At 39.5% G+C, this 14,604-nt stretch overlaps 1 protein-coding gene across 6 annotated transcripts in view; it reads right to left on the bottom strand.

Moving 5' to 3' along the window:
- The window catches only part of LOC124875147 (disks large homolog 5-like), a 56,400-nt gene that overhangs the window by 9,739 nt on the left and 32,057 nt on the right, over positions 1-14,604 (bottom strand). For 4 of the 6 annotated variants that reach the window (XM_047377043.1, XM_047377044.1, XM_047377045.1 and 1 more), the window contains exons 17-31: positions 14,155-14,278; positions 13,903-14,038; positions 13,500-13,621; positions 10,901-10,984; positions 10,654-10,813; positions 10,330-10,404; positions 8,063-8,225; positions 7,846-7,979; positions 5,378-5,536; positions 4,051-4,234; positions 3,632-3,780; positions 3,189-3,359; positions 1,465-1,661; positions 529-672; positions 279-406 (exon numbers count right to left, since the gene is read on the bottom strand). In XM_047377043.1, the coding sequence (XP_047232999.1) occupies positions 279-406; positions 529-672; positions 1,465-1,661; positions 3,189-3,359; positions 3,632-3,780; positions 4,051-4,234; positions 5,378-5,536; positions 7,846-7,979; positions 8,063-8,225; positions 10,330-10,404; positions 10,654-10,813; positions 10,901-10,984; positions 13,500-13,621; positions 13,903-14,038; positions 14,155-14,278 (2,130 nt within the window). The remainder of the gene's footprint in view (positions 1-278; positions 407-528; positions 673-1,464; positions 1,662-3,188; positions 3,360-3,631; positions 3,781-4,050; positions 4,235-5,377; positions 5,537-7,845; positions 7,980-8,062; positions 8,226-10,329; positions 10,405-10,653; positions 10,814-10,900; positions 10,985-13,499; positions 13,622-13,902; positions 14,039-14,154; positions 14,279-14,604) is intronic. The other 2 variants (XM_047377047.1, XM_047377049.1) reach the window with 1 other exon arrangement.

The raw sequence follows: 14,604 nt of genomic DNA, 5'->3' as shown, positions 1-14,604 counted from the left end.
AGGCATTGAGTAAAACATAATTTTCAATACAAATGAAGTCATCTGGACAGTTTCTTCATATTTTAATAACACTGTAATTAATAGGTGGTTCTAAATCAGTGTGTCTTTTAAGTTATTCTGCTTCTATAATGTATGTTCCTTTTCAATCACCATCCATTAATCAAGCACAGTTACCAACAAGAACCCCCATACAAAACTTTACTGTTATAGGACAGCCTTCAACTGACTTCAGTCTGATCCAAAGATACCCCATGATGGCATGGAGCAGAATGATTTACCTTCTCTATGATCTCCTTTATTGATGCAACAGTTGTCACGTCAAAATGGCCGCTCCTCCGTTTGTAATCAATGAACACACAGTCCTTCACTCCTCGCTCTATTGCCTGCTGAGATGCCTTCATGATTTCTAGATGTGAAAAAAATAAAAGAAAAAAATAAATAATACAATAATCATCTTATTTCTTATTAGAATGTTTATGTTCTTAATTAATCAACTCTATGTGAAATATCTCTGGTTATCACACTCACCAGGGAGGCAGCGACAGAAGTTGGCAGGAGCCTCTTTCACCAGTAGGTCTTTACAGGCCTCTGCTAACGGACCCAAGATCAGCACCGGTCTGGGGGACGAGCAGTCCACCTTCTGAACCCGCTGGTACATCAGGCTCATTCCATCTGAGCAGGACATACAAAAATGAACTTGACTCTGATACAGTTGCATGTTATGACCACAAGGATGAATTAGTTTTACCTGGGAAGAATTTTGTGGAGTTAGATGTAATTCTTTAGCACTATGCTGCTTCATATGATCTAATTAACATTCTGACTAGCCTTCTTCCACGAGTCAGTTTAGGTGGACAGCCATGTCTTGGTAGATTTGTACCCTTTCCATTTTCTGGTGATGGACTGAACAGTGCTCTGTGAGATCTCTGAAGCGTGGGAAGCTATAGTTTGATAACTTAACTCCACTTTAAAAATCTCAACATCTTGATCCTCAACCTGCTTGATGTGTGTCTTGTGCTAAATGATGACATTTTCTCTAACAAACCTCCAAGGCCTTCACTGGCTGCTCTGTTTATGGTAGTAAATCAAGTTGCATGTCAATCGATCTTATTCACCAATATGATGACCTCTGAATGCAGTTGGTTGCCCTTTATTTTATCTAGATGTATAGGAGTACAGGAAGATCAATACAAATGCACTCCACACTTTTCAAATTTTCATTTCAAAACTAATTCTGAAAAGCATGTATCATTTTCTATCTATTTTACATTAATTAGCCATTTTGTGCTGGTCTATAACATACAATTCCATTGACGTTTACAGCCATCATGTGGCAAAATGTGAAAAAGTTCAAGTGGCATTAACACTTTTGCAAAGTACTTTAACAAAACTCAGGTTAAGTTGGTCAATAGTGATGTCAGGGCCAGATTTAAAATTAGCCGTATCAGGAAAATAAATGTTCACCTTCTGGGATGGGTAAAGAATCTGTGCTTATGTTGTCGAGAGCCATCAGGTCCTTCCCATCCTTAGACCCGCTACGTTTGTGCTTCAGCCTCCGACGGAAGAACGACCTCCGAGCAGCAGCAGACAAGGACTTGCTGGTTCCGTTCTCATCTTTCATATCAGCCATGCCGTTTCTTCTGTAAAACTCCTGATCCATCCTAGGAGACATATCAGCATGCGCAGATAAACTGAAATGTATCCAGAAACATGTTCAGTAATATGCAGTGAACACACTGACTCGACCTTTCACATATAAGAAGTGCTTTCCTCCAGACCACCGCAAAATGTCATAATGTATCATGTAGATTTAGCAACACAAACCTCTTCCCAAATCGTTGAAATATGAAAGCTTTTATATACACGTCCGGACAAAAGTTTTAGATACACTTTCTCACTTAATGGGTCTCTTTATTTTCATGACTATTTACAATGTAGATTCTTACCCAAAGGCAACAAAACTGAGAATGAACAGACATGGAATTATATAATAGGGAGAAGTAACTTTCCACCCTTTGCTTTGATGACTGCTTTGCTCTCTCAGCATTCCCTTCATGGGGTGGTCACCTGAAATGATTTTCCAAAGATTCTTGAAAGAACTTCCCAGAGGTTCATTGAAAGTTTAATATTTCTGTCATCACAGCAAAGGGCGACTACTTTAAGGAATATAAAATATAAAACATATTCCAAGTTCTTTAACAATTTTTTGTTTGCTACATAATTCCATATGTTTATTCACAGTTTTGATGCCTTCAGTGAGAATCTATGTACCATGTAAATTAGTCATGAAAATAAAGAAAACCATTAAATGAGAAAGAGTTTCTAAAACTTTTGACCGGTAGTGTATATGTGTCAAAGTATCTCATTAATGAATCTTATGTTGCAAATTTAGAAATTCAGGTAAAAACAATCCAGAAACAGTCATCACTTTAAATAATGATTAATGGGGTAAACTCAAAATGTAAAAAAGGTTCAGGTGCATCTAGGCTACTGACATTAAATGTCTCTAGTCTAAAGAATGTGGTAAAGGAATCCATTTTTCTGTTTGGCCCATAATTTGATGCAGTTTGCACATTACCCCAGGTCTGGCTCTAATAGGTTAAACAATATCCAGTGACAACTCCTACTCTGCCTCCAGATGTGCCTCAATTCACACGAAAATAAACACAACTGGCAAGAAGTTTACTCTGACCAATTCAAAGGAAAGCTGTCATGATTTAGTTGCAAAAGTTTTTTGTTTTTTTTTTGCATCATTCACTTTACTACAATTGTTTAATCTGTGTACAGTTCCTGCAAGATTGTTGTTTTGTTTTTCCTTCACCCCTTTCGATGTGCTCAGCACTAGCAGTGACTTTCTTTAAACGTGTCACCTGGTTCAGAAACTAAAGAACTGAGACAACCCCTCAGCTATTGTCATGAGACTTCCCCATCAGCCGAGCTAAGATACAGGATTGTGGGAGCTACATAAACTGAAGTCCAAGTCCTTTCCAGACCACAGTAAGGCGGTCAATTATTTCTCAAGTGGCATTTCTGGTGTGTGAAGCAAACTGGACCAAGTGTAGTCCTGAAACTTTGACTTTTTCTTCCTTATTTAATTCCACCACATTAATTCATATGGCTCAGAAGCAACAGTGGCTTGATTAATAATAAACACGATAAAAAGGAATTACATCATTGGGTCGACTTACATGTATTTGCTTGGGATCTGACCCTTCTCCAGCCTCTGTGCATTCTCATCAAGCTGCCAGGCCATCCAGAAGCCAAAGTTACCATTAGGTAGGGTGTCTTCAACATACAGGATGTCATCTTTCTTAAAGCTAAGCTCCTGCTCTGCTTCAGCACCCCGCTCATAAAGCGCTCTGACAAAATGAAAGCAGTATTAAAAATGTGTTCATTGCCTTTAAGTAAAACAAAGTCTTAACACAAGAGAACATCTGAGTCTGAATAACAGACTGTGTAAGACAAGTTGAAACAACGTTTTATCTGTATGGTTTATTAGATATAAATTTAATTACATAATTCTACTGCTTTCACTAATAGGGCTCATAATATATATTATTTTATTTCCCAGGCTTAACATGTAATTATTTATTTAACGACAGCAATGAAAAATTTCTTAAACTCAAAGCACCTGATGAAAAACCCATCCCCTTGAGATTCTTTGATTTCAGCAAGGCTGTCCACACAGTTCTGGACCTTGAACATGAATGTTTCAGCCGGTTTTAACATTTCAAGGTAAGCATCTTCTTTGGTTTTATTCTTCATGCTGACGCCATTGTACTGAAAGAAAACAATTGTACAACTCACAAATGGGACGCAGTTCAAGAACCATGACATTTACAACAAAATCCATCAGATAGTGCACAACAGAGACAGCTACGCCAATGACAGAGGTTGAACGTAAATGTCTAGGCAACACAGGATGTTTTCTTTCAGCTACACACAAGCTTATAGCTGAATAGCATCCAATGATGTCTTACACTAAGCATCTGTTTTTACAGGATATCTGATTCTTTACACATCATAAACACTGATGAACCCTGTTGATACCTCCAGTATTAGGTCTCCAGGTAGCAAACCATCAGGACTCTTTGCTGGGCTTTCATCATCCAGCATTTCCACAAAGATGCCACAAATGTTTCCCCCACAGATCTGAACACCCAGTTCTGCATCAATCTTCTTCTTCCTCACCAGGCGAGGATCTGCAGCCCGCAGTAAAAGTGAGCCCGGAAGCCTGAAATTAAACCACCTTTTAAACCTCTCAGCAAATCAATTCTAACCAAACGTTGTTGGTTAACTGACTTTACAAATGTAATACTGCTCAAATGAAAATGCTCAATAGGCAAATATCATAATATTTTACCACCAGATAATCTTGAAGTCTTGAAAGCATGAAATATAAATCACAATCACCATTTCCATTGGTTTACAAAGTGGATCCGAATATTTAAAATGTATTTTTCTGAAACAAAAATAGCTTCTCGAGTCGGGTGTTTGTGTGTGTGTGAGCATAAAGTTAGAAGATTCTTTATTTTACTGATAAGTAGGTTTACTAGCATTGTCTTTTTTCTGTGTCTGAGCCAAATGAAGGTCAGAACATTTAACTGCAGATGCTGACCAAGTATTTTAACTTCTTTTCCATGCGTCATTTAGGTAGCATTAGGTTTAGGTGATATCACAAAGCTACTGTAAACCGACTTGGAATTTAAGAGGACAGTTTCCTCAAAATAAAATTTTTAAATCTAAACTGCAATAAAAAAGTACAACGGGGACTATGTGGACAAAAGTGAGACTTGCACAATCACTGCATGGCCCAAGAATATCAAGCAATGGGAGGCAGCTGACGTCCATTCACACCAGAGTAACAATGCTGGCTAAAACCAGAGCAGAAGTTAGAATGTTCATCTTAATGCTGGCAGAATTGTAGTGTTTCTAATGACACTTTTGTTCCTCACTTTGATCATAGCCTGGGCTCACTATAGAGTGGTTTTAAATCCCTGGGTAAGGTCCCCTCAGTAAGGTCTCCAAGCAACTGCTCTCAAAAAACATTTCTCCTTCTCACTGGATAAATCATCAAATAAATGAGCTCAAATTTTAGCTAGATACTTTGCCATCACTACTTTTGTCTTGGATGAACTTTGTAATACGCATTGAGGACTGAGCTTGGGGTCCCGTGCATGACGTCATCACTCTCATTCTTAGCTGGCCTGCACTCACTTTTCTTTTTACCTTCTTGAGCATCTTAACATATTTCTCAATATCAGACATGGAAATTAATAGAAATACTGTGAGCTACAAGCACAAACACAGCTGAAAAGAAGTTTTATATCCTGAAATATACATACACAATATGCAGTGAATGAAATGAGGTCAACACCTGATAGAGTTGTGTGGACTTGTGGCAGGAGTTGTCTGCCTGGATGGAGGCGTCATTGTGCCCTCGTCCTGTTCACTCTGTGTGTCAACGATGGAGTGACTGTCTGGGCTGGTAGGTACACCGGGAGTCAGATGTTTGCTGGCAGACTCCATTTGAGAACTAAGAAAAGTCAGTGGAGGAAAATCTTTTTGAGTTTGCCAAGTTACACAAGATTAGGAGATACCATAAGCCTTAAAAAGAGAGAAGCTACAAGTCCTTCTCAAAATATTAGCATATTGTGATAAAGTTAATTATTTTCCATAATGTCATGATGAAAATTTAACATTCATATATTTTAGATTCATTGCACACTAACTGAAATATTTCAGGTCTTTTATTGTCTTAATACGGATGATTTTGGCATACAGCTCATGAAAACCCAAAATTCCTATCTCACAAAATTAGCATATCATTAAAAGGGTCTCTAAACGAGCTATGAACCTAATCATCTGAATCAACGAGTTAACTCTAAACACCTGCAAAAGATTCCTGAGGCCTTTAAAACTCCCAGCCTGGTTCATCACTCAAAACCCCAATCATGGGTAAGACTGCCGACCTGACTGCTGTCCAGAAGGCCACTATTGACACCCTCAAGCAAGAGGGTAAGACACAGAAAGAAATTTCTGAACGAATAGGCTGTTCCCAGAGTGCTGTATCAAGGCACCTCAGTGGGAAGTCTGTGGGAAGGAAAAAGTGTGGCAGAAAACGCTGCACAACGAGAAGAGGTGACCGGACCCTGAAGAAGATTGTGGAGAAGGGCCGATTCCAGACCTTTTATTGGTTGGATGAAATATGCTAATTTTGTGAGATAGGAATTTTGGGTTTTCATGAGCTGTATGCCAAAATCATCCGTACTAAGACAATAAAAGACCTGAAATATTTCAGGTAGTGTGCAATGAATCTAAAATATATTAATGTTAAATTTTCATCATGTCATTATGGAAAATAATGAACTTTATCACAATATGCTAATATTTTGAGAAGGACCTGTATATTATTCCTTTATGACTGAATAAAGTTTGTAAAAACTATGATTAATTTTGGGCCTTCAATATTGCATTTGAATAGTTCTTTTTTTAACAGTGTTATTATACAACAAATGACTTAAATGATTTCCAAAAAAACCTTCAGTTCATGAGTTTGCTTCTATTTGGACAATTTCTATAACCTACACATGGTCAAAATTATATAACTATACATATCGATACCCATAATGTTTAGTCAAATGTCTTTTGGAGAGGTTCAAAAAAACACCCTTGTTGTAGCCATCAATACAAGCTTCAGACATACCTCTGGTTGGGTATTTGGTTACTTATCTTGTCAGAAATGGTGTACTTTATTTAGATTATCTGGTTTACCCAGCTTTTACACATAACTTGTTCAATAGGGTTCAGGGTTGAGGTCAGGGTTATGTCAGAAGCTTAATGTTAATCTGCTTTAGCCATTGTAAAATCTGCTTTAAAGTAGAAACTGGGATTGCTGTTGTATCGTAGCTAAGTTCAGTCGAAGTTCAACCATCTAAGCTGTTGACCTGAAGATGAAGAACTTGAAAGTATTCTTCTGTTTTTATTACTCTATCCACTTTGTACAATGCCGTAGTGCCACTGGCAGCAAAACAACGTGACAGCATGATGCTGTGTCCACTATAGTAAAATTACCTTTGATCATAATACTTTCCTCCAGAAGGCATCTGAATTGTCCATGTGTGAACCAGGGTCTCATTTTTAGGTCGAAACCTTCTCAGTTAAAGCTGATGTTGAACACAATTCAGTGAGTTCCAGCAGTTTCCAGTCCATTTCAGGCTTGAGCCCTGTTGGTTTCTGGAGTGTTCTTGAACATCCTCACCAATTGTCTGTCATTGGAGGGGGGCAGTTTGGGCCACACGGGTGCAATTTGGGCACAATTGTGTGTTCAAACATTACATTGATCCAAAACACGCATCAAAACTGTTTTTGGAATGGATAAAGCATGCTACCTCTAAACTTATGGCATGGCCCTGACCTAACCCCTGTTGAATATTTCTGAACTATTCTTAAAAGCTGGGTCAGTGTCAGAAAACAAGCAATTTAAAAACAATTGGACATTTCTGAGAACAAGTGATAATAAATAATCAACCAAGATTATGCCAGAGGCTATTTACTCTTCAACTCTTTGAAGAACATTTATCAAAATATTAGTGTGTTTGTATGTATATATGACCATGTGTGAATTAGACAAAATCCATAATAAATCATTTAAGTTTTTTTGTTGTATGATCAGTCAACCCAGGGAAAAACAACATTAAAATAAATTATTAAACATCCAAAATAAATATGAGAACTATTGATAATCTGTCTGGCGGTCACAGTGTTTTTTTTTTAAGTTAACAGCGCCAGTTAAATAATTTTCTCAGTTTTATCTAAAAAAAAACGAAAAAAAACCCAGCTTACCCTGATCGAGAGTGATTCCCCAACTGAAACATGTGAGGATTATATTGAGCCAAAATGGTGACTGTTTCACACTGTTGTCCGATCACCAGCCGGGCTTGCTGCTCGTTGGCATTACGCAGGTTGATTCCATTAAACTGCAAACAGCTTTGATTTATTAGAAACAGAGTGGAAAAAAAATTGAACTTCATGTGGAGTTAAAGGTTGGTGGTTGCCTTACCTCCAGCAGCTGGTCTCCGTACTCTAAACGGGCCTGATGAGCGATGCTCCCTGGCGTTACTTTGGAGACGAATACCCCTCCGTTTTCTCCACTCACTATAGAGATCCCAAGTGGTTCTGCTCCTTTTTGTACTGTCACATTGCGTGGCTCCCCTAAAAAAGGCCTTAAAAAAAGAGGAGGAATCAATAACCAACACTTGTTTAAGCATCTGTTGGGTCTTGAAAAGATCTTCAAGGTCCCCATTCCAAGTGATTGGGCGTGGAAGAACTTGACTGTTTTGAGCATGCACATTACTCCCATCTTATGGCATGATGCATGTGAGCCTTGAAAAGGGCTCTACCTTTGGGAGAAGCACACACACATCACCTCAAAATTGTGCATAGGCTGATTGCTGGGAAATCAAGGGAAGTTTTGAGTTTTCAGGCTACAGTTTAAATGCAAAATGTATGTCATGCTCTCAAAGACAGGCTATGGCATGAGGACAGAGAGCAAGCAGAAACAAGGGCAAGCAGAGACTAATGATAATCATTTAATAATACAATAGTCAGCAGAGTAACAATACCTTATTAGTCACTGATGTTTCATTTACTACAAACTGAATAATTATTATGTGAACGCATTCAGTGTTCAGTCAAAAAACATTACAAAAGTGTTATCCAGAAGATCGTCCTCTGTATATGTAGATTATGTTTGTGTGTTGAACTTGAATTTGAAGTCAACAGGGTGGAAAAGTGACACTGACTGCATTCTGTGCTACTGCCAGGGTCTGTACTATACCACTTTGCAAGAAACTTTCAAACTTCTGTCTGTTTCTACTGATACTTAATGTAGTAAGTACAGCACAGTTTTGAAGTAAAAGGAAAATGATTCAAAAATGATATATTTTTTAAATTGTTTACAAATATAAAGCATGCCAAGCATTTGCAATCAGTCCCCTTTACATGCAAACCCCTAAATAATATTGCTTTTAGAAGACATCAGTGAACAAACAGCATCATGAACACCAGGGAACACACCAGGCTAGTCAGATACAACTGTGAAAAGATTTGAAGCAGGGTTATGAAACAATACCCCAAGCTTTGAAGTTCTTACATAAGACTGTTCAATCAAGCATCCAAAGGAGGAAAGAGCATGGCAAAACTGTCAACCTACCAAGACATGCCTGTCCACCTAAACACAAAGGCTGGACAAGAATTAGAGAAGGAGCCAAAAGACTCACTGTAACACTGGAAGAGCTGCAGAGATCCACAGCTCAGCTGGGAGAATTTGATGACAGCCATTAGTCATGCACTCCAGAAATCTGACCTTTGTGGAAAATTATGGAATTCTTGGAAAGTCATAAAAGAGGTCCCACTGACATTTGCCACAAGCCACGTGGGGGACAAGAAGGAACTCTGGTTAAATGAGGCCAAAGCTGAACTGTTTGGTCAACGTGCAAAAAGTCAAGTTTGAGGAAAGAAATTACTGCAGATCACCCTGAACAAGCCATTCCAACTGTGATGCAGAGTGGGGGCAGCATCATGCTGTGGGCATGCTTTTCATCAGCAGGGAAAGGAAAGCTGGTCAGAGTCGATCAGGAGATGGGTGGACTGAAACATATGGGACCTCTGAAAAAAAAAACCTGTTAGAGACTGGAAAGAGTTTCACCTCCCAGCAGGACAACGGCCCTAAAGAAACAGCCAACGCTACAATGGATCACCTCGGATCAAAGCATATTCATGAGTTGGAATACTTTAGTCAAGATTTACAGCTCTAATTGCAGGTGATTCTACAAATTATTGACTCAGAGGGCTTTTTTTTTTTCAAGAGTATGAAATATGTTCCTTCCAATTAACAGTTATGGAATATTTTTTGTTGATCCAACATGTAAAATAAAAAAAAATTAATCGAGGGTTATGGTTGTAAGTGGAAAAAATGTCAAAAAGATCAAGGAGTGAGAACACTTTTGCAATGTACTATATATTTAATGTCTTATGTTACTTAAATTATGTTAAATTAAAAACATTTATAGTCGTTTTAAATTAAAGTTTTAAACAATATCACAGCCACGTGGGCTTCAATTCAAACTAAAAGTACATTTAAAAGCATGTTTTATTAAAGGGAAACGAATCTATTTAATTTCTAGGTCACATTAAAACATTTTATGAATCATGCATGATTGCGGCTAAATAGGGCAGATAATTGCATTTATTTGCACCATGCACAAAGATTATATTCAGACACTCTTGTGCATACACTGTTCATGCTACAAGTGGGCTGGAACAAACCTCAAGCTTCTTAAAGAGAGTAAATCAGGCTTTACTGGTGGACGTGTAACAAAAGGTGTGCAGGAAGAAAGAAATCTGAAAAGCAGATGGAGAAAACATACAGAATTATTTAAAGTTGTAGAAAAAGGATTTCAGGTTATAATAACAAATAAGAGACAGAGGCAGGAATAAGGTTAGAAAGGGAGCCAGTGTGAGATGAAGGATGACAGATTTGTTCATAGCAATCTGAGCACTTTATCACAACAACCCAGACATAAAAAGGAAAACATGTCACGCTCTCCTGAATGATGACAGGACGAGGATGCAGGTGAGACGATGGCTTACCCATCTTTCCGTCTGTCACCAACTGGAGCGGGGCTAACGGATATCCTGGGATGGGAAGAAACTGAGTTCTGCGATTGGCTGCTGGAGAAAGACGATGTGTCCAGGTTGACAGGGGACATTGGAGGCGTTGGGCTGCTGCACTCTGAATGTGAAAGAGAGCCTGGAGTGACGGTCGAGGGGAAAATGCATGTGATTTAAAGTGGTAGCGTTTATTAAGAGGCGATTTAAGACCCACACTATAAAGTACCTTTGTCAGATCCAGTGGAGCGAGAGTAACGAGCCGGAGGGATTTTTATGCGTTCTGCCTTAAACTGCAAAGTACCAGGAGAGCCTAAATAAAAGAAAAAAAGATTTTTCATGAGTCATTTTACTCATGCAAAAAAAAATAAAAAATAAATAAACTACCAAATATTCTTTCCCTTAACTAAGCATCTAATGATGTGGATTTTAGACTGTTTAGCTAATCAGGCAACGTCCACTGTTAAGACTGACCCTAACCTGTTTCTTTATATTATCAATGTGAAGAAAAACGAATACACTGCTCAAAAAAATAAAGGAAACACTTAAACAACACAATATAACTCCAAGTAAATCAAACTTCAGTGAAATCAAACTGTCCACTTAGGAAGCAACACTGATTGACAATCAATTTCACAGCTGTTGTTCAAATGGAATAGACAACAGGGGGAAATCTTTGGCGATTAGCAAGACACTCAATAAAGGAGTGGTTCTGCAGGTGGGGACCACAGACCACTTCTCAGTACCTATGCTTCCTGGCTGATGTTTTGGTCACTTTTATATGTTGGTGGTGCTTTCACACTCGTGGTAGCATGAGACAGACTCTACAACCCACACAAGTGGCTCAGGTAGTGCAGCTCATCCAGGATGGCACATGAATGTGAGCTGTTGGAAGAAGGTTTGCTGTGTCTGTCAGCGTAGTGTCCAGAGCCAGGAGGTGCTACCAGGAGACAGGCCAGTACACCAGGAAATGTGGAGGAGGCCGTAGGAGGGCAACAACCCAGCAGCAGGACCGCTACCTCCGCCTTTGTGCAAGGAGGAAAAGGAGGAGCACTGCCAGAGCCCTGCAAAATGACCTCCAGCAGGCCACAAATGTGCATGTGTCTGCACAAACGGTTAGAAACCGACTCCATGAGGATGGTATGAGGGCCCGATGTCTACAAATGGGGGTTGTGCTCACAGCCCAAGACCGTGCAGGAGGCTTGGTATTTGCCAGAGAACACCAGGATTGGCAAATTCATCACTGGAGCCCTGTGCTCTTCACAGATGAAAGCAGGTTCACACTGAGCACATGTGACAGACGTGACAGAGTCTGAAGACACCGTGGAGAGCGATCTGCTGCCTGCAACATCCTTCAGCATGACTGGTTTGGCAGTGGGTCAGTAATGGTGTGGGGGGGCATTCCATTGGATGGTCACATGGCCCTCCATGTGCTCGCCAGAGGTAGCCTGACTGCCATTAGGTACCAAGATGAGATCCTCAGACCCCTTGTGAGACCATATGCTGGTTTGGTTGGCCCTGTGTTCCTCCTAATGCAGGACAATGCTAGACCTCATGTGGCTGGAGTGTGTCAGCAGTTCCTGCAAGATGAAGACATTGAAGCTATGGACTGGCCCGCCCGTTCCCCAGACCTGAATCTGATTGAGCACATCTGGGACATCATGTCTCGCTCCATCCACCAACGTCATGTTGCACCACAGACTGTCCAGGAGTTGGCGGATGCTTTAGTCCAGGTCTGGGAGGAGATCCCTCAGGAGACCATCCTCCATCTCATCAGGAGCATGTCCAGGTGTTGTAGGGAGGTCATACAGACACGTGGAGGCCACACACAATACTGAGCCTCATTTTGACTTGTTTTAAGGACATTACATCAAAGTTGGATCAGCCTGTAGTGTGTTTTTCCACTTTTATTTTGTGTGTGACTCCAAATCCAGGCGTCCATTGGTTAATAAATTTGATTTCCATTGATGATGTTTGTGTAATTTTGTTGTCAGCACATTCAACTTTGTACAGAACAAAGTATTCAATTATAATATTTCATTCATTCAGATCTAGGATTTTATCTATCTAGATCTTATTTGAGTGTTCCCCTTATTTTTTTGAGTAGTGTAGTTATAGCTAACACAGGGTAATTCTACACAGGGTAAGTAAGTAATTCTACAGGCTTTAAAGGGGCAGTTCACGATTTTTGAAGTATGGTTCTGTTAAAGGATTCCAAGCAGCATATAACAGTCTTGGTGTCTTTATTTAGAATGAATTCAGATCAGTGCATCCCAGAGGCCATTATGGAGACTGCTATTTACAAAGAAGCTTATGATGTCTTTTCACAGGAAATTTAGGGAAGAGGCAGTGTGTCACCAAATAATCTTCCTGTGTGAAGAGAATATATAAAGTGTTTCCAGTCAGAGAAACAACTGAACTAAACTATTATCGCATTAATCTAGTATATTTTACACCACTTTTTAGAGTTATTATGACTACAAAGACTTTACATGCCCCATTATTGGAGTTAAGTTTCACACAGGAAGGTTACTGGAGATTGGAGCTGTTTTCAGACAGTAGTCCTCAGAGTGGAGTAAAACAGGGGCGGAGTCAAACGTTTGACATAAAACATTCATACAATAAAGTCTTGAAATGCATAATCAGTTTTCTTTTTCCGTACTGTTCCAGTCTGCGTAAGAACCCTGTAAATAAACAATTTACCATCTGTTGACTTTGAAAGACATTACCAGCAAATGAATTCCCTATTTCATGTTGACAACATACAGCTTACTGCTTAGAGAACATTTGAAACTGGAATTAGATGAAACCTAGGCCAGCATACGTACTCAGCCTGGCTCCAGAGGGCAAAGACTTGGTGCTGTGTGGTGGCTGGCTGTAGTTCGTCTCACTCGAGTGTCCATTGCGTTTGTGGCAAAGGTCCAAACTGAGAGGACCCTGATGCTGGGGGCTAAAAATGGAGAAAGAGGCCTATGTTAAGTCTCCTGGCAGTCAATTATTCAACCCAGAGCGAGATATAATTTGCTTCATGCCATCTGTTCATGAGATCTGGGGCAGTGTACACTGTTCTTTTTTTCCATGCAGCACAACACAATTGGGGCTTTTTTATGCAAAAAAGTAATTCATTTTGTATCAGGGAATGCAAAACTAGGAGTCTTATAAGAAAATGTTTTTTTATACACAAAATCTTAAAGAATCTGAGATGAGTTGATAAATTGTCTGGGAGATGACCTTTGTGGATGTTGATCGAGGCCTGAATTGGGAACTGGAGTACAGTTCTGGATCTCATGGCTCCACGCTGTGTAAACCGGGTTCCTCATCACAGCAGTCATTGCAGGACACGGTGTCACACGTCGCTGTGGCGGGTCTGAAAAAACACACAAAGGCAGCTGTAAATTTCATCAGGAGGGAAAAGCATTAGAAAATGAATCACTCCACAAATATTATCCAGCCCTTGTTTGAATGCAAATCAGAACCACTTACGCGCTGTCAAGCTGATGTAGCTCGGTTGGGCAAATGGCACGCTGTACCTATTAGTCCTCAAAGGAGAGAAGCGTAACAAGTCCACTGGCTCTGGGGAGTGTTCATCATTAGAGAAAGCCTGAGCCTGAAAGAAGAAAGCAAATGGTAAATAAAATGGATGAATTCTTAGTTCAATTTAAACCACTGTCCAAAAAAACATTCTTCAAAAAAATAATAAAAGAAATTGCTCAAGCTCTGTCAGATTGTATGGTAAAGGTCTGTGAAAATCAGTTGTGCTGCCACTGATTCTCAGTTGGTTTTCTCCACCTCATTTACGCTATGCTGTGCTGTGGAGAAACTTCAATCTTTTAGTTGGCAGTTGTGACGTGACAAAAGGTGAAAAACATCAATATTTATTATTATGTAAATATAGGCATAAAAAAGTGCAAAAATCTATCTGCAACCATCCTG

The sequence above is a fragment of the Girardinichthys multiradiatus genome, chromosome 10 (genome assembly GCF_021462225.1).
Source record: "Girardinichthys multiradiatus isolate DD_20200921_A chromosome 10, DD_fGirMul_XY1, whole genome shotgun sequence".
NCBI lineage: Eukaryota > Metazoa > Chordata > Actinopteri > Cyprinodontiformes > Goodeidae > Girardinichthys > Girardinichthys multiradiatus.
This window is presented reverse-complemented; position numbering and strand designations above follow the sequence as displayed.